This window comes from Notothenia rossii, assembly GCF_949606895.1.
Source record: "Notothenia rossii genome assembly, chromosome: 10".
Taxonomy (NCBI): Eukaryota; Metazoa; Chordata; class Actinopteri; order Perciformes; family Nototheniidae; genus Notothenia; species Notothenia rossii.
This window is the reverse complement of record NC_136908.1, coordinates 13446882-13473323: the sequence shown is the minus strand read 5'-3', so window position 1 is coordinate 13473323 and position 26442 is coordinate 13446882. Positions and strand designations below refer to the sequence as shown.

General features: G+C 41.4%; 1 protein-coding gene across 39 annotated transcripts in view; it reads left to right on the top strand.

Annotated features, from left to right (window-relative positions):
* clasp2 (cytoplasmic linker associated protein 2) overlaps positions 1 to 26442 on the top strand; it is a 69905-nt gene that overhangs the window by 32587 nt on the left and 10876 nt on the right. For 4 of the 39 annotated variants that reach the window (XM_079653462.1, XM_079653451.1, XM_079653482.1 and 1 more), the window contains 27 exons: positions 5296 to 5372; positions 5497 to 5589; positions 5691 to 5836; positions 6503 to 6638; positions 6761 to 6831; positions 7005 to 7064; positions 7213 to 7290; positions 7789 to 7956; positions 9121 to 9161; positions 9633 to 9785; positions 10986 to 11009; positions 11547 to 11564; positions 12434 to 12535; positions 12770 to 12796; positions 14269 to 14295; positions 15747 to 15920; positions 16024 to 16068; positions 17392 to 17499; positions 17817 to 17879; positions 18439 to 18545; positions 18699 to 18722; positions 18881 to 19036; positions 20162 to 20253; positions 21638 to 21701; positions 22373 to 22432; positions 24073 to 24236; positions 24833 to 24911. In XM_079653462.1, coding sequence (XP_079509588.1) covers positions 5296 to 5372; positions 5497 to 5589; positions 5691 to 5836; positions 6503 to 6638; positions 6761 to 6831; positions 7005 to 7064; positions 7213 to 7290; positions 7789 to 7956; positions 9121 to 9161; positions 9633 to 9785; positions 10986 to 11009; positions 11547 to 11564; positions 12434 to 12535; positions 12770 to 12796; positions 14269 to 14295; positions 15747 to 15920; positions 16024 to 16068; positions 17392 to 17499; positions 17817 to 17879; positions 18439 to 18545; positions 18699 to 18722; positions 18881 to 19036; positions 20162 to 20253; positions 21638 to 21701; positions 22373 to 22432; positions 24073 to 24236; positions 24833 to 24911 — 2357 coding nt within the window. The remainder of the gene's footprint in view (positions 1 to 5295; positions 5373 to 5496; positions 5590 to 5690; positions 5837 to 6502; positions 6639 to 6760; positions 6832 to 7004; positions 7065 to 7212; positions 7291 to 7788; positions 7957 to 9120; positions 9162 to 9632; positions 9786 to 10985; positions 11010 to 11546; positions 11565 to 12433; positions 12536 to 12769; positions 12797 to 14268; positions 14296 to 15746; positions 15921 to 16023; positions 16069 to 17391; positions 17500 to 17816; positions 17880 to 18438; positions 18546 to 18698; positions 18723 to 18880; positions 19037 to 20161; positions 20254 to 21637; positions 21702 to 22372; positions 22433 to 24072; positions 24237 to 24832; positions 24912 to 26442) is intronic. The other 35 variants (XM_079653473.1, XM_079653484.1, XM_079653489.1 and 32 more) reach the window with 35 other exon arrangements.

The window sequence follows — 26442 nt, the reverse complement described above, 5'->3', positions numbered from 1 at the left end:
TTAGTTAATGAATTCGTCTGGCTTTTACTCGGTTATTTCAGATTAGCTTCCATGATTGTGATAGTGGGAAGCTTTTTTGTCTGCATTTGCATATAGATGACCGTACGCCCACACACTTTGGCAATACCTGACAGCAAAACTCAAGAGTACAGATATTTCAATTGAAAAAAGAATAATAAGTCTAGACCTTGATAAAAAGTCTAAAACCATATCTAAAAGGAAGGACAAATGGGGCATGACTTTGCTTAAAGGTCAAGATGGTTGTTTTAAGTCAGCAGTAGCAAAATACTTTTATTCAGCCTACACACTTGCCTTGATTAAATAGTTGTTGTTCTTATCAAAGTACATTTTCAGCACAAACCTTCAACATAATTATGATTTTTATTGCAGCCATAACAGCTCACCCTGATAACATGCCATGAATATTTCCACTCCATAAAGCTGGTAATAAAGATAATTGAAAATGATGATGAAGGGCTGGTAGGTGAATGTTATGCCCAGACTGCTGCCATGTTACTCAGTGAGAATAGCAGAGCATATTGCCTACAGCTGGCCAAACCAATGTCCCCAGCTCACTGAGGGCTATGTACGTGTCGAGATTTCATATAACTTGATATGAAAGCCAACCCCGGGGAAAAGGAGGAAGGGATATATATATCTTCTGCCTTTCCCTCTGTTTATGCTGAACCTCCTCCACCATGTTGACAACTTCCCTTCAACCTCTTCTATTGCTGCTATTCATGTATTCTCTCTAAACTTTGCCACTTAGTTATAATTTAGTAATATCTTAAAAACAGATATTACAAAGTGACTTACAAAGCAAAGTGAAAGCAGAGGGCAACGTAACTAACGAAAGGTTAAAAATAACCAAAGTGAGACAAAATTAAGGTTAAAAAAATGTCAGATGACAAAAAAAAATAGGACAGAAGAAATATTATTTAAAAAAACATGCCAATTAACAAAAAAATCAAAAGCAACTCTTTAAGGCATGTGGCACAGTGGATTAGTGTGTTGGTGTTCGGATCAGGGGGTCACAGGTAGGGCTGCAACAAACGACTAATTTGATAATTGATTAATCTATCGATTAATGAAATGATTAATCGACTATTCGGACTATTATGCCTTGCACAATTTCTCAAACGCTCTTATTTCAACTTTTAGATTCAGCTTGAGGTTGTTTTAGGCATGTGGAAACTAACAATGAAGACAATAAAGATGAATAATTGATTCAAAAATACATATATTATTAAATTAACTAAACACATTTTGAACAAAATTAACATTGCTTTTTATTTAACCCTCCGGTATCATTCGATTGGACTACGCAAATTAGTCATTCGAGACAAAAATGTCCACTGCAAAATACTTTGATAAAAACATTATATTAAAAGGTTTTTTTCACAACTTTTTTGGGTTCAATCTTCAAAGCAACTTCCGCCCTAATAGAAAATACCAAAAATGTAATCAAATGTAATGATTTTAACCCTTTAAATGCCATTTTGAAAACATGAAACCGCTGTTTTTTTTCATGATTAAAACAGAGAAAATGAGTTATTTTCCAAAAAATATATATCTGGTGAATGGCTCTTTTTTTTTATAACAGTCTTGGATATGTCAAAGATTAGCAGCAAAATTGATTTTTTTGCATTATTAGTTTTTGCACAAAATCAGATTGTTGCGTATCACAGGAATGAAATGACCAGCCAGCCAAACTACACATATTTGAAGCTTTGGCTTTGCAGCCAGGTGTTTTTATTTATTTCAAGGAGTGTATGTATGGCTGTGTATGTCTGTTTGCTAAAGAGTAATTATCAAAGGACTTTGAAGTTACAAACAATTCAAAACATCGAGGTCAAGCTGGGTCAATATCATACATCTGTTTACCTCTAAGACACATGAAACAGCACAAATGAAAAACAAAACGCCATGAGAGCACACTTAGTCCTGTCTCATTCTCACACACAATCACTCACACACACACAAGGTATAAGGAGGTTTAATATGTAAGAGTGTGTATGAGTTTAGGAGTGAGAGAAAAAGAGAGAGAAAGAAAGAAAGATATGAGGCGAAAATTGCGACTTGCTGTAAACCAAATCTACTGTATATTGTTGTCTCTGTACACACACACACACACACACACACACACACACACACACACACACACACACACACACACACACACACACACACACACACACACACACACACACATTTCTCAGCTGATACCACTCTTCCACATCCATACCAACACACCTACATCATATTAGTTGCATACATGTGTTCCAATGGCTGTCAGGGCCCCATTATACAACAGGCAAAGAAACCAAGAAATGACAAGCATGTAATTCAATGGTAAAATGTCACATGTGATTATATACAGTAAAAAGGACAAATTGAACTATTTTCCTCCAATATAAAACCCTGACATTACAAAATGCATGATTTTATACCGGTATGGCGGAGAGATCAAAAGATGTGGTTATAATTGGAGTGGATGGGACACGAGTGGCTAATGTGAGTTTTTTTGCTTAATCTGATTCTGTGCAAAAACTAATAATCCACCAAAATCAATGTTGTTGCTAATCTTTGACATATTCAAGACTGTGATAAAAAAAAAAAAGCAGACCCCCCCAACATTTATGATATGGAAAATAACTGCCTTTTTGTGCATGTTTTTCATAGAAAACGCAAATTCATGTTTTCAAACTGGCAGTTCAAGGATTAAAATCCTGAACATAATTTAACATTTGGTATTTTTGATCAGGACTGAAGTTGATTGAAAGATTTAACCCCAAAAAGTAAAAATAATGACTAATATGTAACTTTTTTTGTGCAATCTGATTTTGTGCAAAAACTAATAATGCAAAAAAATCCATTTTGCTGCTAATCTTTGACATATCCAAGACTGTTACAAAAAAAAAAGAGCCAATCACCAGATATGTATTTTTTGGAAAATAACTACTTTTCTCTGTTTTCATCATGAAAAAAAACAGCAGTTTCATGTTTTCAGAATGGCATTTAAAGGGTTAAAATCCTGAAAATGATTACATTTTTGACATTTTCTATTAGGGCGGAAGTTGCTTTGAAGATTGAACCCAAAAACGTTGTGAAAAAAACCTTTTAATATAATGTTTTTATCAAAGTATTTTGCAGTGGACATTTTTGTCTCGAATGACTAATTTGCGTAGTCGATTTATTACACAGTGAATTAAAGACCGATTTGAAAAATTGAAATTGGAATTCCAAAATAGATCGAGAAAATAGCGTTGTTACACAAAATTATTAGTTATTGCAAAATGAAAAGTGAAAAATGACCCATATGGACAAAAACGTCCACAGTGATACCGGAGGGTTAAATTAAATACATAATATTTCACATCAAAAGAAACAACAGTTTTTTAACAAATCGTATTAAATAATTTGATGACAGAACTGTAAACAGAACAGGTGAAACTTTAACAAAATAAATAACTCAGTTACCTCTAATCATTAACCCATGTTTGTATCATTGAGTTAACTCCGCGTGTTGCTGCTAGCATACATAACACCCGACGTGGAAACGTTACTCGTGGACGGGGGGGCTACAGAGCTACTATAAAGACAGTCGAACCCGGTGCATTTCTCCGTCTGAATGTGGTGCACTTTTACTAAATGTTTAGACAAATTGCTCGTGTTACCGCCCTTACATGCTAAACTCTTATTTGCACTTTTGGCAACGAGCATTGTCCACATCGAGACGGCTAAAGTTTAACCTCACCTCGGAGCGCGTTCTCTCCGCCTTGTGTGTGTTGCTGCATGTAGCAGCTGCGTGTATGTAAACTGCCCCGCCCCCTCGATAGCAGGCGGGGGAGAGAGATCTCTCTTCTGGATTGGAAAGATCGAAAATACATCATAGACACATTTGTTTGTCTTTTTGCATATTAGAAACGAGTTGGCGACACTAAAACTGCGATATAATGCTTATGTAGCAATAATACATGACATATATTTTTTAAATGTCTCCAGTACCGATAAAAAGACCAATAACGTTGGAGCTTAACGGCGCGTAAAACACACGTGATGACGTCACCAACGAATCGACGACTGAATTAGTTGGCAACTAATTTGGTAATCGATTAAGTCGATTCGTTGTTGCGCCCCTATTCACAGGTTCAAACCACAGGTTCAAACCCCACTGCAGGCAGCATGTCTTTGTGTCCCTGGGCAAGACACTTCACCCCAAATTGCTCCTGTGGTGATTGTCCACAGTTTTGAGTATGTAAGTCGCTTTGGATAAAAGCGTCTAACAAGTGACATGTAATGTTTAAAAATAAGAATTTCAGTTTAACGCAGCGTCCACACGGAGGCCTGCGTTGAAGCTTGCCGGTGGGCGTGTCTGAAACTCGACCATCAACCAATCACATGAACCTCCCGCCCCGGACACACAAGCACTCGGTTGGATTGGCTAGAGCTTGTACTGGCATATGATTTGATTGGCTGACGCTTCCGTCGAAGCTTCAAAGTTGAACATTGCTCTACTTATGAACCAAGCAAAGCGAAGCGACGGTACCACAATGCAGTTTGGCAAAGCGTGAATTCAAAGTGAATGGGCAGAAGCGTTGAAGCTTCAACGCACGCCGCCCTGTGGACGGGCCGTCAGAAGGGATTTAAAGGAGGTCACTGATTCTGCGAGCCTTTAGTCGTCTTTAGGTTTAAGCCTCGACTTTGGAGCGGAGAGAAGGTCCACATGGAGAATTTAAGGCTGTGAACTGGCACATATTTTCTGCTAAGTAGCTTGGGACCGGACCCAGAAAAGTGATCAGTAAAATCCTAAAATCAATTCTAAATGGAGCAGGGAGCCCAGCTGCTGCACTCTGAACTAGCTGGAGGAAAAGAGTGACTCTAGAAGTCTCTCCCCTGTGGATGTTATATTCTCATCCTAGTGAATTACTCTCCTCTCAGCTCCGCCTTTTTCTTTTTTTTCTTGCTTTCTTTGTCTCGTCTTTTCCTCCCCTTCTCTATTCACTGCCTATTGAGTTAGGAGATGTTAGACATGTGGTCCGCAGAGCCTCCAGCCCCCAGAGACATATGATTGACAAGCCCATTACTGCCAGGAAGTTGTGTGTGTGTGTGTGTGTGTGTGTGTGTGTGTGTGTGTGTGTGTGTGTGTGTGTGTGTGTGTGTGTGTGTGTGTGTGTGTGTGTGTGTGTGTGTGTGTGTGTGTGTGTGTGTGTGTGTGTGTGTGTGTGTGTGTGTGTGTGTGTGTATAAAGGAACACACACATATTTATTAATAGACTATTCTCTGATTTTCTAGTATCCAAGGAAAGTGCCTGCGGCGGAATGGATGAAGAGGACTTCATCAGATCCTTCACAGATGTCCCTACTGTCCAGGTACATTACATCCAGAGGCAGACTTACAGAAAGTCTCACACCTTATCTTATGCATTAAATGAGACCGGCTATCAAGGTCAAAATGTCTTTTTTTTTTAACTCTCTTTCAAATGTGTCTATGCAGATTTACTCGGCGAGGGATCTCGAAGACAACCTGAACAAGATCCGTGAGATCTGCTCCGACGACAAACACGAATGGGACCAGAGAGCCGCCGCTGTCAGTATTTTCAACTTCATTTTCAATTTAAGTAATGACCTTTTTTGACGCTGCTTGCTTTGGTCATAATCAGTGTTTTTAATGTTTTGTTTTTTTTACAGATGAAGAAGATCCGCTCACTGTTGGTGGCGGGCGCTACCACCTACGACTGTTTCTTCCAGCACCTCCGGCTACTGGATGGAGCCTTCAAACTGTCGGCTAAAGACCTGCGCTCACAAGTGGTCCGAGAGGCCTGCATCACTGTGGCGTGAGTGATGATTAGATAGATACCACTCAGCTCAGAGGCAGTGTCCGAACCAGTAGAGAGAGGAGAGTACCGTTCAAGGTTTTACAAATATAAGCAAAAAACTTGATGGAAAAAACACATTAAGAACTGCATAATTGATTCTACAGACAGGAGACATCCTCATAAGAGGGTCTACTTAAGAGAACACTAATTTATACTTTATTTACATTGGTCTTTGTAAAGCAGAATTCTTTAGGATTCATCGCGAAAAACACACTTAAAGAGGCAATGTTGTCGAAGTAACTGGCCTATCAGGAATAGAAGCAGCTTAAAGAATACTTTCTTTATACCGACTGTGTGGGGTAAAACAGAAAATAAGCCTATTCCTCCTTTACAATAGTCATCAACTACATATATACAATCAGGCAGGCAAACTTATTTCAATATGCATTAATTAAGATCAGTGTCAATTATGGCCACTAAATGTTCGGCTTTTACTGCCAAACTCTTCACAGTCCAAACCCCACCAGCTGACTATTGCATTATGAAGTCAATATTTGTGAGATTCTGGACACAGTCCCCGGCGATGAGATGACACTCCCATCCCAACACATCTTTTTATGACACTTTTCACCTTTTGGATTTTGCTCTGTGTTTCCAACATGTGTTTGTTGTGGATTCTTGCAGCCACCTTTCAACATTGCTGGGGAATAAGTTTGACCACGGAGCAGAAGGTATCGTTCCCGTCCTGTTCAACCTCGTCCCAAACTGCGCCAAAGTCATGGCCTCCTCCGGCGTGGCAGCTATCCGCATCATCATACGGGTAAGTCTTGCAACTGAGCTTCTTACAGTTTCGTTGAGGTTCTTCGTTGTTACCTTTTATAGACTGATTGTTGGATTATTATCCCTTTCATATCTTTCTCATGCTCTGCTTTCTCTCTGCAGCACACCCACGTCCCCAGACTCATCCCCCTGATAGCCAGTCACTGCGCATCCAAGTCTGTGTCGGTCAGAAGGTGAGATTACCATGGATGTTAACACCACAGTGATAAAAAGCCTAATTGTGCTATCAGCAGGTCTCAAACCATGAAACTATTAGATCCTAAAACGATGGTGCTGCTGATGATGATGATGTTGTAAAGTTAATGTGTTTTGTGATAATGAGAATCCTAATCTGTGTCATCTCCAGGCGCTGTTATGACTTCCTGGACCTTCTGCTACAGGAATGGCAAACCCACTCTTTGGAGAGGTGAGGATTTATTCTGACATGGCTCAGAGCAAACCATGCAAAATTCTACTTTGCAAGATTCACATAAGTGTGATTGACAAGGGAAATAAACATGTTTTAATCCTGCAAGGTTGACATACATTTAACACCCTGCATCTTTTCCTTGCAGGCACACAGCAGTGCTGGTTGAGAGCATCAAGAAGGGGCTTCGAGATGCAGACTCAGAGGCCAGAGTGGAGGCTCGCAAGTAAGAAGCAAGCATTCAGGAAAATGAAATCATATGAAACACGAGTAGTGTGAAATATCTACTCGTGTCCGGCAGTGGCTCAGTCAGTTGGGGCTTGGTCTGGGAGCTTTAGGGTCGCCGGTTCAAGTCCCCGACCAGGCCTAAAATATGGAGTGTGGACTGCTACTTGGAGAGGTCCCAGTTCACCTCCTGCCCTGCCGTGGTGCCCTTGAGCAAGGCACCGGACCCCCCCCCTTCTCCCATTGCTCCCTGGGTGCTGTACAATAGCTGCCCACTGTTCCTAGTACTAGACTCCTGGTACTAGGATGGGTTAAAAACAGAACAAATGTCACTGTGTGTTCTGCATGTGTGACCGTTAAAGAGGGTTTCATCCCCCCTAATTATACTCTATTCTATCTATATATCACTGTCCTCCTTTTTCTCTCTAAATCCCTTGATTCTTCCTCCTTTTCTGTGTCCCCCTCCATCTGTTACCATCTTCCCTGCTGCCTCTCTCAGGGCGTATTGGGGTCTGAGGAACCATTTCCCATCGGAGTGTGACGCTCTCTACAACTCCTTGGAGCCGTCTTACCAGAAGACTCTGCAGTCCTGCCTGAAGAGCTCCGGCAGCGTGGCCTCACTTCCCCAGAGCGACCGCTCCTCGTCCTCCTCTCAGGAGAGCCTCAAGTAATAAACACTTAGCCATTGTCTTCCACAGTTTAGACGCTTTAGTACACATAGACCTCTTGATATACTTCTTTTGAGTCTTTTGAATGTTTAAAAAGACCCAATCTTTAGACCTGCACACCCCCACCGCACATGGATTAAATCTACTTTCTCGTCCCACCTCTCGTAATGTCAGCTTTTCTGCTGTATGCATCAGTAAAAGAAAAATAATTCTGATGAGTCAAAGTGGACTTCCTGCTGTTCTTTAGAAAGCCTCTAGAAACTTCTTCCACTTTTGTTAAAGCTTTGCAGAGGTGGAACAAAGACATTTAAAGAAGGTTAATCAGAGCATTACAGTCTAACCCGGCCTTCTGGATGAAACTTAATGCCAGAGTGAGCTGAAATGTAATCAAAGTAGAAAGACATGCCTTCCTGCTACAGTGCTTTATATTATGTACTTGTTGTCAGTGTGGAAGAATATAGTTTGAACTCTGCGGCTGACCCTCAGAGAACAAGCAACCTTTCAGTGCTGCTTACACAATGTTATAATGACAAATGTATATAATGCTGTGAGCATATTTAAGGGGATATCTTCTACTCTCAATTTGTATTTTACTCCATTACTATAAGATGTCATGTTAGTGGGAACATTATTAAAAAAAGATAACTTGATTATTGATCAGAAGAATTAACTGTGTGTGGAACAAATGTAAACATTTTCCTCTGACTGTTTGGGTTTCCATAAATGATCAAAATATTATTCAAACTACTGATTTAAAAAATATGTGTTTTATGTCAAAACAAAAATAGTGTTTTTTGGTTGAAATAGGGCACACTAATTGGATCACCCATTGCACTCTTTCTGCACTCTCTGATTGATTCTTTGAATCATTGATTTAAAGAATCCCAGGGCAGTGAGTGCTTACATAACAGGAAAAGTCAGGATAACATAATAAAGCCCTAAAGCTTATTTCCACTTGGGTCCCTCAGGAAAATTACACTTTACTGTAAATCTGTTCAGATTTGTGTTGAAGGGACTGAACCTCTTTTGGGGTCAAAGCTGTGAAATACCACTTCTTCATTGAAAGATATTGAAGCTTTTATTTAAAACAATGCCCACCACTAAAGAGAATTGTGTTTGTTTGCTGTTGTGGACTGACCTAGTTTTCTCTCTCTCCCTTGCAGTCGGCCTCTGACTTCTAAATGGTCAGCAGCTCCGGGGCGAGGTGAGTCAAACACACACACACACACACACACACACACACACACACACACACACACACACACACACACACACACACACACACACACACACACACACACACACACCACACACACGGCGGCTACACCTCTCTCGAACCCATGACCTCATGCTCACTCGCTCCTGTGAAAACACACACATACACGGCGACGAACATCAGCTCCTACACAGAGCCATTTCCCATCATCCTCATTTACATCCGCCTGTGTCCGTACAGCCACATCCTGTTACGTTGTTTTTATGTCACTACACACATGTGCGCATACACAAGTGTGTGTATGTGTCTGGCTGTTCGTGTACTTCTGTATTGTTTTAGTATTTTGGTATTGTGGTGCCTGCATGTGTTTGTATATGTCCCCTCATCACCTCCCATCCCTTCTCCAACACGCTCATCCTCCTCCTCCTCCTCCTCCTCCTCCTCATCACCTCCCACCAGTCCCTACGGTTTCAAAGGGTGGGCTGTCGGCGGCCTCCCTGCAGCGTTCCCGTAGCGACGTGGATGTAAACGCAGCAGCAGTCGCTAAGCACCGGCAGGTCGGACAGGCCAGGGGAGCCGGGCGTCTGACCCCTGGCTCCTACTCCTCTCTGGGTAAGGGCCCCGTCAGGCCAGTTATATGACTCACCAGACAGACATCAGCTAGCAGGACGCCAGGCAGTCATGGAGACCCCCGAGGAGTCAGATCAGAATAATGCTGCTAAAGTTTCTGACAGGCTGAAGTAAAGAGTCAAAGTCATCCTATGAAAGCTCGCCATAATAAGGAACTGCACACTCACACAGCTCAGTGCTCGGACTGGCCTTTCCACTCTCCTCTCCTGCCTCCTCATTGCCTGTTAATGTGTCCTTTATGTGTGCTATGTATACATGTTTTCTGTGTGCTTCCTCATATCACTGGTTCCCAACCCGAGGGTCCAAAACCCCACTAGGATTCTCCAAAGTTGTTGTTTTTGAAATACAGTTAGCTTTTATCTCAAGTTTTCATTTATTTCTGTGAAGGAAAAAAATGAAGTTTGTATTTGTTTAAGTTTAGATTTCTTGGAAAAGACAGATTAAAACACAAAGACCTGAACATAAGCTGCTATATTCACATAGACTTCCCGCTGTGATAATCAGCCTCATCTAGCATCAGAAAAGTACACAGTTAAACAACTAAAGAGCTAATAGAACTATAGCCGAGTCTCAGGTAGAAGAAAATAAGTATTAGTTTTAAAAAACATACATACTACAGACTGAGCTGTATGTGTAATTTGTATTATGTTAATAAAGGTAAGGAGTAAACTGATGCAATACTCACAGGAAATAATCCACTCTTCCAAGTTGCTTTTTTTCCCTCCAAATACTTCAGGCAGTTTTGTGGTCACAGATTGGGCTCTGTTACCAAATACAATATGAAATATCCATAAAAGATGTCACTTAGCCAGATTTCTTCAGTTTAATGAATGCCAGGGGCCCCTTGCTCACAGAAGGTTGGGAACCACTGCTGTGGATCGTCCTCTGTGTTGTTCCTCCGTGTCTCGATGACCTCTGCATGGTTCTGTTAAACAGATGTTCTGTAACTAAAACAGACTGTGCTCCTCTCTTCTCTCCCCTCTCTTGTCCCTCGTTTTTGTCCGTCATTATGTATTCTTTCTCATTCTTTTGTGTTACTTTTTTATTGACATTTGCTGTTCAATTTTCATTTTACTTTCCTCGTTTTCCTTTTGTGTCTTACTTTTAACAATCGTTTCGTGTCCATCCTTTTACGTTTTGTGCCCCTCGTTTCTTTCACCCTCTCTCTCTTTGCCACTAAAGATGATGCCTCTGATAAACCGGATGGTAAGATCATCTCACTCTGCTTCACCAGCGACAATCGACTCATCTCCTTCTGTTCCTTTATTTCCCTTTCCTCACTTCATTCCAGTCCACCAGTCCATATTATCAGCTCCTTTGGTTGCAGTGTGTGGCCACAGCGCCCCCTGCTGGCAGACATCCACATCCATCCTACTCATAACACCATGATTTCAATGAATAACACATCTAAGATCATGTTCTGCTTTGCTACAGTTTAATCTCATTTAGGGCTAATCCAACAACACCTGCATTAAACATATACTTAGGGTGTTATTAAACACAAATCAGTTAGATTAGATTTGACTTTATTGTCATTATGTATAGTACAGGAACTGAGAAGACAAAATGCAGTTTAGTTTAGCATAATGCAGAGTCATGCAGTAGTTATATTTATAATAAGCAGTACTTTGTTTGTGTGGAATATAGAATAAACAGAAAGCTAGACACACAGTATGAACAGTATTTAACCTGTGCAGGTGAAATGTAATATTTATACCCTGCTCCTTCTTTGTCTGTCTGTAGGGACGAAGTCAGACAATGGTAAGATCGTGGTTAGGTTGATGTGTGTGTGGGCTTGTTTAAGGGAATTGTCTAGTTGCTATTAGTTGTTGCCTGTAGAAGAATCACCAGGAATCGATTTATAAAGAATTTGAACTCTGGTGATCGAAATCTAAAAATAAGAAGACAGATCTAACATTAGTAGTGCTTGAAACAAGTATTTGAGCCTTATGCATCACCGATAGGGACAGGGCATTGTTTTTGGCTTTCTAACGTTAAATGCGTGGATCATTTTGGCTGTTTATTTGCATATTTTATAATTTTGCCATTTTACATTTCCCAGACTATAATAAAAAACCTCATGGCCTGAATTAATATATATATATTTTTTATTATTAAAACAACCTGCCTTTTAAGGGTTTAAACTCTGAACATATTATAATGTTTGTAATTTGGAGGATCTGGACTAAAGGTGAATGAAATACTTAAATCAGTGAAAGTCAAAAATAATATTCAAGCATAATTTCATGGCATTTTCTGAGACTTTTTTAGTCCTCTTAAGACATCAGAGCAACTTTTAAAGGGATGCATAAGGGTAGATAGAAGAATGGCTTTACGTAAACAGAGGATGCACTGCAGGGGCTGAAGTGAATGGGCTGTTGAAGTTGTCAGATTTGAAGTACGTACTTAGTGACAATTATTCCTAATCCACTGAAGCATCCCTGTATCTGTGCGACTGAATCTGTTTTAGTTGAAGATCTGACATTAGTAAAGCATCCTCTGGCAGTAGTGGCTTTTCGTTAGCTGTAGTGCTTCCTAGGTTCTGGGCTTATGCAGCTGCAAACTAGTCGTGGATAGATGTGTAGCACAGTGTGTTTTATTTTTAAGTATTTTTCCCTCCACACATCCAGGCCGTTTACGTACCAAGCAGCCGCTGTCCACCGCCAGCAGCATGTCCAGCCAGGTGGACTCCAGAGGACGCAGCCGCACCAAGATGGTGTCCCAGTCACAACGTATGTACCCCTCCCACCACACACACTCCATGACTTAAACCCAGCTGTGAGTGAAACGTTCTGGGTATGAAGTGGACTTACCACCTCAAATAAACACACAAACACACACACAACAGGAATAGTGTGTGTGAGCTTCTCTGAGTGTGTGTTTCTCAGAGTCTTATGTGGAGTGTGTCATTACTTGTTGCCTTCGCGGTGACGATAAGCTCTGTGTAAATGTTTTTGTGCCTTCAGGTTCCGAAGAATCCGATTGCACGCCAGGTATTCTGTTTGTGTGTCGGAGTTAGTGTGCGTGTGTGTGTCTCTGTGCACCACAGTGGGAATGGTGGAACCACCTGCTATCGCTGTCATTCTGATCAAGGTGTTTCGTGTACAGAGAAGTTTGTGTGTTTTTAATGTGCGTTCTTCTGTGCATGCTGTGTCTCATCACTGAGGATGGTGTGGTGGACGGTTTCTTACTGCTGCTCTAGCCTGGCTTTGGCTGTCATTTAGGTTATTAGGAATATTTCAACAGACGTGAAGGAACACAAACCTCTGATCCAGTTACTATTGTTACACACAAACAGGGTTCGTACAAAGTTTGAAATAGCCTTTTTTTTTTAAAAACGTTATGTCTTCATGGTTTGTACTCAAATATAGCCCTCAAAAAAACATAATATGTTACATCTACATAATCATGTAAACCAACAATATTTATTTATATTATTTTTTAAATGAACCCTGTGTCATGAGTTCATTCGCACATTGAAGGTAGCTAGTTAACTTATGTACCTGCTCATCAGCTACTAGGTAACAACTTATTAAGCATAAGGAGCATGCCAGGCTGACGTCTTAATAACAACTGAGAAATGAAAATACAAAGTAGATGTCTTCGGAGAGGAGCCACTGGAAGGAACGGTAATGCCAACCTTCGGAATCAGAATACCTTTACTCGTCCCACAGATGGGAAATTTGAAGCGAGATCGACTTACTTTACAAAATGAAAATATTCAATGATTGCTGTGGTTATTTAGAAATACTGTGAACTTATTTTTTGGGATTGCGTTCATAACAATCTAAATGTGATGATAAAGTGTTTGAGATTATGGCAATTTTTGGTTTAGGAATTGTGAAATGGCTTTAAATCTTAAAAAGCTGTGCGAACCCTGCCTAAAGCTAATGTTTGTACCTGCTTTCCGCTTCTTATACGTGGCTGTGGTTCTACTATTTTAGTAGTTGATTGATTGGACCACAGCCAACTGCAACAATCAGATCTGGAAAGTGAGAGACAGAATGATCTCAGACTGACAGGGGAAATGGCAGCCGAACAGAGGCTAAGAAACATTTCGGTGTGTCTGAGAGTGTGTGGGTATTGTTGGGCATATTTACTTTGAGGCCTTTTCTTTTCCTCATTGTGAACAGCCTTTGCTACATATCCAGCTGTCCCAACATGCACTGCTTTTCCCAGGCCATCATCTGCAGCTGGTTCAGTGTTAGTGTGTGTGTTTGTTTAAGCAACACATCGTCAATGTTTTCCCTTTTTATTAAATGGATTTATTTAATCAAAGTGCTTCAGTTTGGCCTCCATCCTTGATATAGAACACCAGGATGCGCTCCCATCGTACTCTGTGTTCTAACTCCCATGCCGCTTATTTTGTGTTAACTCCCATAATGCATCTGGTTTAATCTGCTGTTCCTTCCCCCTCGCCTCTGCTTCCCCCCCCTCCTCCCAACCAATGGGCTTATTGGCCCAGGATCTCAGTCTGCTACCCCTGTCGGTGGTAAGATTATAACGCTACTTCTTCTCCGCTCTCTTTATCTTTACTGCCATTCCTCTGTTTCCCTGACTTCACTTCCCCTTCACACGCTCCTAGAAAGGTCACTTAAAGCTTCTCCCACCCTGGCATGCTGGGATTTGTAGTCACAGACTGTTAACATGGCTGTCCTATGATCATGCTGAATACACTGCTTTGGGACCCTGGTGTTTCTGCACTCTAATGTGTGCTTGGTTTGAACATTTATTTTTGTATCCCTGTATAAATGACAAACCTTTCCCTACTGGAATTCCAAAATAAGTCTTTTTAGATGCCAGGCAACATTTTTGAGTGTAATTAAAATATCTACATAGTTTACAATCTTATCAACAGTTGAACATATGTTGATATGGTTATGCTAATGTGCATTTATAGAATCCACCTTTACTTTGTTTATCTCTTAATGTAAAGAGACGATAGAATTTAGTGCAACGACTGGAAAATAAACAATAAGACAATAACTTGCTAAACCAAAATAAAAACTAAGAAGAAAACAGCAGCATCTCTATTTAGCCTCTTCCCTGTGATGTAGATGTGTTTTTAGCTCCGTGTCACTAGCTGCTAGAACATAGAAAGAGACTTTTCATTGGGTGTGTGTGTGTGTGTGTGTGTGTGTGTGTGTGTGTGTGTGTGTGTGTGTGTGTGTGTGTGTGTGTGTGTGTGTGTGTGTGTGTGTGTGTGTGTGTGTGTGTGTGTGTGTGTGTGTGTGTGTGTGTGTGTGTGTGTGTGTGTGTGTGTGTGTGTGTGTGTGTGTGTGTGTGTGTGTGTGTGTGTGTGTGTGTGTGTGTGTGTGTGTGTGTGTGTGTGTGTGTGTGTGTGTGTGTGTGTGAAAAAGTGAGTGTCCTGTGTGCTCATTTCTAGTAGGTCTAGCTTCATGTGTTGATCCTGTCTGTCTACACACCTCATATTCACCATTTAAGAGAAAGTTGTCCTTTGTTTGTCTTAAGGTTGAAAGGCATGTTATTCATTGTAGAAAAGACAAACCGTTAGCATTGCATTTGGAGACAGGATGTTATTGGGAGGAGAAATTAAGACCTGTGTTATTATAATGTATGTAATAGTTCTGGAATAAAGACTGAATAGCTGTCCGATAACATCTTCTTGTTATTAAAATGTAACTATATCCTCTTTCCAATGACATCAAACCCTTTGAAGTTAAGGTATTAATATAAGTAATGTATGTTTCAACACTAAAGGATTTGGAAACTAAGTAAAAAAAGCAGTAGTATCTTTCTTTTTCAGTTTGTGTACATATCTAAGAACCCTTTTAGAAATAGGATCCTCACATTAAAGGGGGATCGGTTCCGTTTCTTTGCAGCTTCAACTGTTGAATTCCCCTTGTTTGCACGAGTAAGGCTTTTATTTGACTTCCTCCCTGTCTTTGTGTTTCGTCCTCCTCTCTCTGCGTCTCTCTGCAGCTGGCAGTCGGAGTGGCTCCCCGGGTCGAGTGCTGACGACCACGGCCCTGAGCACCATGAGCTCCGGGGCCCACAGGGTGCTGGCCGGCTCCAGCGGGGACAAAAACAGACGCAGCCGCATCCCCCGCAGCCAGGGCTGCTCCAGAGACTCCTCCCCCACACGCCTGTCTGTCGGTAAGGACACGTTATCTGTTATTTCATATTTGACCTCTGTAACAAATGTTTGATGATGGTTTTGATACTCAGTTACTTTCCTGGTGGTGCTTCTGTCCTCTAGCTCCTTCCAGCATTAGCTCCATCTACAACGGAGCGGCCAGAGGAGGTAAGGCTCCGCCCTCGACCAGACCATCCTACCATCCATCTCTTAACCTCCATCTGTCTGTCAGGGCTGTACCCATGTCTTTAAAGCTTTTATTCAGGTTTTTAAATTAAGCTAGGTATGCCTGTAACGAACCGAGACGAAATAATTTGTGTAAAAATCTATTTGGGGAAACGATCAGCAGTCATTATGTTTTTGAAAGGCTTAACGCAAACATATATGGATGGAAGTACAATTGTAAGCAGCCAAGAGTGAAATCAATTTATCAATCAGCATTATACTAATAATATTAGTGGAGCATAATCTTTAGCTTTAACAGAGCACCATGCTGAAACTCAATAAATAAATGTGTAAAACGAATTCAAGGTTTTGATTGAAGCTTCGAAACTATTTGGTACAGCCCTTCTATATAATGTCATCATGATCTTAAAATCTTTCCTCATTCTTTATGATCATCCATCACTATAACTCCCATCTTCCCAGTCTCTTACCTGTCTCTGAATTATGGCTGTGTTGTTATGGTGATGGGTGCCCATGATCAGCAGATGTCCAGCATTATGAACGCCTCCTCCCCTCTTTACTAACCTGTTGCCATTGGCTGGTGAACCCACCCCTCTGGCAGGATCAGCGCAGCTTGATCAGGGCTTCAGGCTGTGATTAACCCTGATTGGCTGTAGATACTGCAGCTGACGAACAGAGCAATGAACGGACAAGTTGATTGGGATGCTATTGGATGAAAGCGCACATCCTTCCCTCGCCCATCCCTCGTTCGCTTAATTAATTGTTACATAATCCCTTCCTTTTCTATTTTGTGTGTTTGTGTGTGAGATGGGTGATTGCATGTGATTATCAAAACGTTTTGTTTCATTTCAAATTTCAACTAATTAGTCAACCAAGAAATTAATTTGCAGCTTTGAGCATCAATAAATCAATTAAGTCCCAATATTTGCTGGTTCTAGGTTCTGAAATTAAAATGTCATGATTATGTAATCGTTAACTGAAATTGCCAATCCATCCACAGAAACGTAATCTGCCCCTGTTATGAAAATTAAACATCTTGTCAATCATAAGTGCTCCTTTGAGTCAGCAGCTCGTATTCTCTCTTGTATCCGTCACTTTTGCATGTTCTATGTATCGTCATCTCTGTCTTATATCACAACTCATGTTTGTCTTTCTTCTTTGTCCTTTGGTTGTCTTATGTATGTCCCTTCCCTTTGTCCTTTGTGTTCTTACTACTGCTTTTCTTCCCTTTGCTGCTCTTCCTTCCCTTGTTTCCCCTCACCTTTCCCTCTGCTGCGTCGCGGTGTTGTTACCCGGTGGCGTTAGCTCGGGGCAGTCGTATCCCTCGGCCCAGTATGAGTCAGGGCTGCAGCAGAGAGGCCAGCAGGGAGAGCAGCCGGGACACCAGCCCCGTACGCTCCTTCACTCCCCTCGGTGAGTAGCAGCCGCAGACAGACACCCAGGAGGGATTACTAGTGAAATCACAGATGGCTAGGAAATCAAAGCAGGAGAGAAAGCTTTCTGTAAGCTCAGAATCAAGAGACTTCTATACTAATGGTGTCTGATTTGACCAAACTTATAAAAACCTCAACATTTTGAGGGTGATTAAAAAAGAAAAGAAAGAGAAAAGTCACTTGCATGTTTTTCAGCCTTTCTTTCTCCTCTCACACCCTTTGTTAGGGTTGTGTGTTTCTTTGTGTGTGTGGGTGCGTGAGTTAAACTCTGTATGTGTGTTTTAATCTTGGTTGCAGCAACGCGGAGCTACTCTCGCTCCACCGGAGCGCTCCACGCACCTGACGTTTTTGGTGCTGCAGGTGAAGGCTGAGTACTTCTTCCTCTCCGTACCTCACCCACCCACGTCGCCTTGATTTGTGTTCGCTCACCCGTTCTTCTTTTTGTTTTCTTTAGTGCCAAGCATCTTCTCCTACAATTTTGTCAACCTTTTTTCTTTCCTTTTCCATCAGCCTCCATGTTTTTTGTTCATTTATTTTTTTATTCCCCTCCAGGATGTCGTACCCTCCAGTGGAAATGCATGTTTCTGCCGGTTTTACCATTGTTACATTTGTTTATTTAGCCCTGCCTCTTTTCTACAAGGACACCAACAAATCTTCCATGTTTTCCATCATCATACTTTCTCCCCCAGCAGCACCTTCAATGTCACCTAACAAGTCATAACATCAACTTACAGGGTTGGCTCATGGGAAATGTAGTGTGGCTGGGATGAGTAAATGTCAGAGGATGGATGATGATGCGGAGAGTGGTTGATCATCAGAGGACGAGTGCGAGACTGTTTGATGAGTGAGAGGAATCTATATAAGGTCTATCAATTCTAAAATGTTTCATCCTCCACTCTTTCCCTCTGACTCTCTCCAGGATCAGGTTTAGGTATCAGTCAGTCCAGTCGCCTCTCTTCTTCAGTCAGCGCCATGAGGGTCCTCAACCCAGGCTCAGACGTCGAAGAGGCTCTTGCAGATGCATTGGTATTAAAACGCATAAAAACATCAAAATAAACACTAAATACCTTTTTTAATCTTACACGATCCAGTAAACTGTCACCATGTGCTGCCTCTTGCAGTGTGTGTGTGTGTGTGTGTTAACTAACCCCTGGTTCTACCTTTGTTTAATGCTGTCAGCTGTTGGGAGACATGCGGTCTAAGGTCAGCTCCTTCTCCTGCCTCTTACCTGTGTGTTGTGTGTGTTTAGTTGTGTTTCTACTCAATTCAGCTGGTGTGTGAGCGCATGTCTTAGGGGTTTTAGTGCATTTTCTCTTCCAGTTTAATTTCATCTCTTTTGGATTTCTGTCCTCCACCCCCAGAAGAAGCCAGCACGGCGGCGGTATGAGAACTACAGCATGTACTCTGACGACGACGCTAACAGCGACGCGTCCAGCGCCTGCTCAGAGCGCTCCTACAGCTCCAGGAACGGAGGAGCCATCCCCACCTACATGAGGCAGACAGAAGACGTAGCTGAGGTGAGTAGCAACAGCGGGACAGCAGAAAAACAATCCTTAAAAGAGTGAAGTCAGTAGGCCATGCAACAAGAAGACACTCTTCCAGACAGCTGTGCACACATTTCTAAATTAAATACATAGTCCATCTTGTCCTTAATCCAGGCAACTCTGCTTAGTAGTTCTTTCTTCCAAAGGCACTTAAAAGGTTAAATGTGTTTAAAAAACATATTTCAGTACTGTTAAAGCGAGGGTATGCACACTCAGGGGCGGACTGATCATTGGGAATACCGGGAGTTTTCCTGGTGGGCCGGTCGGACAATTCACTAGCACCCCCTTCCCCCCATTTTTAGTCCCAGTCCGCCCCTGTGCACACTTCTGGAGCACCAGTGGGCAAACACTCCATAATAACGTTTCAGCATATTGTCATTCAAGTCGACTGATGTGCTGGTTCTCACTATAGACATGTTTGCAATACTTTGCTGTGTTCAGTGTCATTTGAATTGCTGTCGTTTCAGTAAGCAAATTAGTGCCATTAGTTACATTAGGCGCTTTCACACCGGAGTACTTTTCCCTGTAATAGTTCCGATAGTTCCTGGGATTTTGCGGTTCCAATTTCTGATTGGCTGGGCGAATTGCAAACCACGCCCCGTAAAACTCTGAAAAGTTTTTATGAAGCCGCCATTTTATTTGCTTTATTAGCATTAGCACTAGCCCAGCGCACCAACGGAGAGAGACTAACTTATGGCAAAATAAAACGTGGGATCGGTGGAGTGATGAGGAGTTTTCGGCGCTTCTGGCGATTTACCCGAGGCTTTGGGTGGCGATGTACTGCCACCCAAAGCCCGGACTTCGGGTGGCAGTATACGCCGTGAAGTTGTTTGCGGCCTGCCAGTAAACCCAAAGCAGAAGAAGTGACGTCAGCGGCTTCATTTGCCGAATCCTCCCTCATTCCGGTGTGAACGCGATTTACTAGGACAGTTCCGGGACTAAAGAGTTCAGCGGGACTAAGTACTCGGAACTAAGTATGGCAAAGTACTTGGTGTGAAAGCGGCTAATGTAAAGCCATGTCAGTTGGTTATCAGGCTCAATATATTTGTATATCATCGTTTGCTTTGTGCCTGTTTAAAAGCGTGTGTCTCTTTACAGGTGTTGAACCGTTGTGCCAGTGCTAACTGGTCGGAGAGGAAGGAGGGGCTGTTGGGCCTCCAGGCGCTGCTGAAGAACCAGCGCACCCTCAGGTCAGACACAGAACAGCAGATGTGTTTTCAAACAACAAAGGGATTAATAGTTCAGGAAATATTTGTGAAGTAATTAAATACCTATTCTCTGGGAGTTAAAGAAGATGAGTTTAACAGATAATGGGAAAATGGGTTAGGTTTAGACAGTAAGTACAGAATGTACTTTATTTACTTTAATGTCCATTATAGTAGAAGTGAAATAGAACTGCCTACTGCATTGGGGGGGGGGGCTCCCGCAACATCTTGCAATAAACAGCGTTTGAGGGCTTCTTAACATTTAAGAAACTATGAATGTGTCATACCCACTTAACGGGAAGAAACTCAGCTACCTGACGATATGAAAAATTCTTACCGAAACAAAACACAAGTCTAACGCCGAGCCTCTGAAATAGCACTAAGCGAAAGAGTGCTAACGCACTTAGCACATGACTCACGGTAGAAATATGTTTATACTTCATCAGATCTGCACAAACTAGATATCATATGAAAGCAAATCTCGCGGAGGCGAAAGCCAGCAAAGACAACACACAACTTCACTTTACGTGGCCAAAACGGCAAATACGTCTTACCTTTGCTGTTATCTGATCAAAAGTTGTGTTCAAGGGCATTAAAACCTATATAAACGCTGCTGAAGCTTAATCTTCTCTGTGTCACTTTGAAATGATTACTGATCTATCATAACATTTATGTCAATTAGAGTAGTTTTCATATATAGTTGCTATGAGAGCTACAAGAGTGTATGAGAGCTTCCGGTTTTGGGCATGCTGGCTGCGCATCACTCGCATTCACCAATTGTTAATGTTTAGATGGATTTAGGAACTTCCCCTCGATTCTATTGGCTCTAACGGTTCAAAACAGGTGTTAATCACCCAAATCGACCGATGGGTTCCAGAGATATGGCAAATGCACCCAAATGACCCCAGAAGTGTTCGTTTTTTCTAAACCTCTCAAAAAGGTCAAATTTCACTTGTTTTGCATCAATCTTGATACAGGGTACTTATTATATGTTATAGTTTGGATTCCTAAAGCTTTTAGTCTACTACCCCATCATTCAAGGGTGGTTTTCACTATAAGTAATGTTTTTCTTTTTGGACGGACACTATCATTTACATTTTTCTTACTATGTTCAATCTGAATTTACTTTAAAATAAAAAAACATCTATATTGATTCTGACTTTTCTACATCCAACTCACAGGTTCATCATTGCTTTGAGAAAAAAGATTATTAATTTACCCCTTTTAGAAGTGAAGATATAGTCAATTGTTCTGGGAATTTCATTTTCGAGTCTGAGACTTGAAAAGCAGGCTCAGGGCTTAACAGCTTAAAGACTAGTGATTTAGTGAGTAAATCAAAATCAACTGTTTGTTTTTCTCTAATCTGCAGTCGGGTAGAGTTGAAGAGGCTGTGTGAAATCTTCACCAGGATGTTTGCAGACCCCCACAGTAAGGTATGAGTGCAACCAGCGTACACACCATTCACACAAACATCATTCACTCATTTACATAACATGCCAAACACATTCATAATTCACCCACTTTTATTTTACTTTGGTTCCAAACCTTTTGTTTTCCCCACCATCCTTCACTGTACCGGATTCTGCCAAAACAAACACAAAGACATGTTGTAAACAGACACGCTTTAGCACTCATGAATTATAAACAAAGTATTCAGGATAAGATAAAAACAGGATAATCAGGTTAAAGAGTATTCTCAGCTGCACACACACCTTCACACTCAAACATAATGAAAGGCATGCAGTGTGCGACGGACTGTTTTCTAACGGCATGCCACGCCTGAGTTTGCGTGTGACCTCACTCTCCGCCGCCCTGTGGGATTGCTCTGTCACTGTCCAGCAGCGTCGGCTGTGCTCACTGCATTCACTGCCCCCCCGCTCTGTTCCCCCTCGCTGCAATCTGAAGTGACGACACTGACCGCACACACACTCAGACGAGCAGCTTTGTGGGCTGCCGGCTCTCCTCTCTCACTAACCAGCTGCGTTTCGCCCTCTCTAACACTGCCACGTTTCTCCCGGCGTTATTGAGTGCCACACATGTCGTAAGGTGTGTGAGCCCCTCAGCTACCCGCTCATTTGACGTTTGACGATTTGATGAATTTCAGCGAAACTCCGGCAGAGTGTACGGCACGGCAGAATCCGGTATAAGCTCAGCCTCCTTCAAGGTACTGCATCTCACCATGGAGCCCTCTCATGCCTTCATCTATCCATCCAACACCTTTCCTTCTCTCTCATCTCCATCGTTTTTCAACATTGTTCAATATTCTTTTCAAGTGTGCACAAAACAGCACTTTCTTCTTTTTTTTTTAATAATGTTGCTCATGTTTTTTTGACTCTTTTTCCATGTAGCAAATGTTCAACAGAAAGTCAGGATGTTGAGCGTACACACACACACTCTGAGTTTATTCAGGTATCTGATGCTAACAGATGTGTCTCTCTCTCCCCCATGCCTCCTCCCTCTGGAACTCTCTGTAGAGAGTAAGTTTGTCCGATCAGTGTTCCTGTGTTTTTAGTTTGTTTGGATGAAAGCTCACTCACTAACCTACCTCACTGTCTGAAATCAACCACTGGCATGTAGCCATGGTGACAACATGGTCAGATCGGAAAACCCTTGTCAAGTCTAATATTTTCTAATATTATTAATATTGTTAATCATTTGGGTGATTAAAAGGGAATACTTCACCCCAAAATGACTATTTTCAATAACTACTAACATCGTGCTACCAAAATGTTACTTCAACACATGCCTCTGCAGTGAATGAAGAATCCCAAAACAATAAACTCTTGATGAATTTAAGCAAATGGATGCAACGTTTCATAACAAAATTATATCAAAACCAGGGCTGCACGATATTGGAAAAAACTGACATTGTGATTTGTTCCCCCCTGCGATATGAAGAACTACAGGAATTGAAGAACAGACAGGTTTTTTTGTCCGCAAACCATCCTTTCTTAAACGTTAATGCTATACAATTGGTATTTTTCTAACTATATTTGACCGGATGAAGGATTTTAGTGACGGACGTCTGGATCTTAAGTTATCAGAGCAACAAGCTGAGCTAGCTCGGTTAGCAGCGCCAAACTGCCCTGGAGAAACACATGAAACTACTTTATTCAGTGATTTTACCTTTAATCACCGGGTCCGTTTGTTTTGGAGATTTGATTGTGATTGGTGGTTTGCTGTGCATGCAGAGCCTGCATGTCACTCACTCAATACCCCTGACATGAGAGCCGCGTAAGTTTTCCTTTTGTAGCAAGCAGCAAAAGAATTGTAACATGACATGTTTGAGTTAGTTCGCCTACTTGATATCGCACTTCCTAAAAAAAAATATATATATATTTTTAAAAATCACACGTCCTGCGATGTGAATATCACGATTATCGTCACGACACAATATATTGTGCAGCCCTAATCAAAACATCCCTTTACACTTTCCATAAACAGTCTCATGCTTCGATAGTGAGACTGAGAATGCTTGATATAGTTTTGCTGTTTTTATGTTTTGTTTTTTTGTATGTATCACATTATTATTTTACCATGGAGGAGGTTGGTGATTGATAAACAAACTATTTAGGGATGAAGTATTCCTTTATTTTTTAAATACTAATTGGTGATTGTGGGATCGAGTCGTGCTGCAATAATGAGTGAATAACCACTAACTTCACTACGGGAACTAATGCTACTCTCACATGATACTTTCTAAGCATAACCCTCCTGTGTCCTGTCATTACTTGCATGAAACATGTGAATTCATGAGTGTGTGATTCGCCGTGTGACCAAAACTGTTGTGTGTCCGGTTTTTAGGTCTTCAGTATGTTCCTGGAGACACTGGTAGATTTCATCCTGGTTCATAAGGAGGATCTGCAGGACTGGCTGTTCGTCCTGCTCACACAGCTTCTGAAGAAGATGGGAGCGGACCTGCTGGGTTCTGTTCAGGCCAAAGTCCAGAGAGCGCTGGACATCACACGGTGGGTGAAACACTGACGACTGACATGAGAAAACAGGAGTAGACCCATGGGTAACATACGTTTATGTATAGAATAAAATGTTATTTAAACATGGAGGCTCCACCCCTCCTTTCAGTCTCTCAAATATGTAGATTTCAGTTTGAAATCACATTACTATTAAGATCGTTTTGAACTGACAAATCACGACATTTATAAACATCACCTTGGACTTAACTAGGATGGACATTTTTCACTATTTAGAGACCGAGTGTTCAATAGATTCATCGCAAAAAAAAATCTGGGGATTCATCTTTAGTTGCAGCCTTACTAACATACTTTTTAATCTCTTGAAAACAAAGGTGCAGTTGAAATCTCAGAAAAAGCTTCTTGTACTTGATTATTTGTTACACATATAAAATAACATGTGAGGATCTATTTTGTCCGCTGTTGTTACACATACATAAAGAGAAATGATAACATACACATTATTTAACTCAAAGTGTCTCTCCAGGTTATTATATTTTACTGTGTTGCTAAAATAATCAAAGGTCCTTTACTCTTGAGATGTGTTTGTGTGTGTGCTGATTTAATGTGAATTTGTTTTCCCCCTGTTTCAGAGACTCGTTCCCCAATGACCTGCAGTTCACTATTCTCATGAGGTTCACTGTGGACCAGACACAGACGCCAAACCTCAAGGTAGATCACATGTTCATTTACTCTGTGTGTGTGCGTTATGATGAGAGAGAGATGAGTGTGTGAAGGTTTGAGTCAGGGAGGGGTGAGAGGACCTCAGGGACTATGTGTAACCATGGTAACTGCTGTACTGATATGACCTCACTATGCCTGACTGAAACCCCTGAGTCCCGGCTGTGATTGGATTTCTCTGGCCTCTCCTGGCTGGCTTGTGCTCTGCTTCATTGCGGACACTCCCTTCAAGCTTCCCTCCTCTAACTCCTTGTTTCCTCACTAACCCTCACCTTTGCCCCATCTCCTTACCTACCCCTCAAGATGTGCTACTTACATTGCATTACATTGCATTTAGCTGTCGCTTTTATCCAAAAAGACTTACAATAAGTGCGTTCCACCAACAAAGTACAAACTTGAAGAAAACAGAATCATATAAGTACATCAGCTTTCATAGAGCTAAAACATTTCAAGTGCTACTCAACTGGCTTTAGATAAGCTAGTCCTACTTCTACTTTCCCTGCTGTCATCACCTTTTATCTCTCTATTGCTGCGGCCCCTCCCATCCGTTCCTGCCTGATATTAAACCCCTTTCTCACAACCTTTTTTATTCCTTTTAAGTCTTTCTTCCCTTTGTCATCCAACTAAACGTGGGCAATGAAAGATATTATAAGCCTCTCAATTCACTGAAACATATGATAGACTAAACTTTTATAATAGACTAAACTTTTATTTGACTTAGCATATTTTTACTCCTGTCCTTCTAGAGGTAGCATGTTGTTTCTCATTTCTCATTTGTCAGCTGTTGTTTTTGTAGTGACAAATGTAATGCAGTAAAAACAACTTAAAGCACAGTTATTCTTTGGCCTGAATAAACTCTATAGTTAAAAAAACATTGTTCTCACACTAAATTCTCCAACGGGTCATGACGTGACCTTACACAAAATCTGAGTAGGCGGCGTGATATGAAGACGTATGCAGTGAGACATTAGAAATAGCTTTGAAGGTTTTGCAAATCAATGTGTCAATCTTGGATTTTCCGGGGTTTTTCCTACGTGATGCAATTCACTGGACAGAATTCAATAGAATTTCCAGAAAAAGATATGACTATTGCACAATATAAATACGAAAAGGAACGTTAAACATAAACACACTGCCTGAGGTGTCTTTCCTTGCAACTCTGATAAATGACTGCATCATGCAGTGCGATCATGTTAATATAATATAATGTTTCAGCAGCACTGCAGTCATTATCCATCTCATAAACTGATGCATGAAGTCTCATGGACCGCTGGTTGTGTTTTTTAAATTGGCATCACAGCGCTTTACTGCCATCATGTGGCCTAAACAATGAAATTGTGTTTTGCCAGATTTTCAGATGATACAATTTCAATATAGCCTCCCTTCCAATCGTATTACTCTTAAACTCTCTGCACCCTCCCTCCCTCCCTCCTCCCTCCCTACACTTCCCTTCCTCTCTTGTCTCCCCCTCCCTTGTCCTCGTCTCCCTTTCTCTCTCCGTTGATTGACGCGGTGCTTCTCC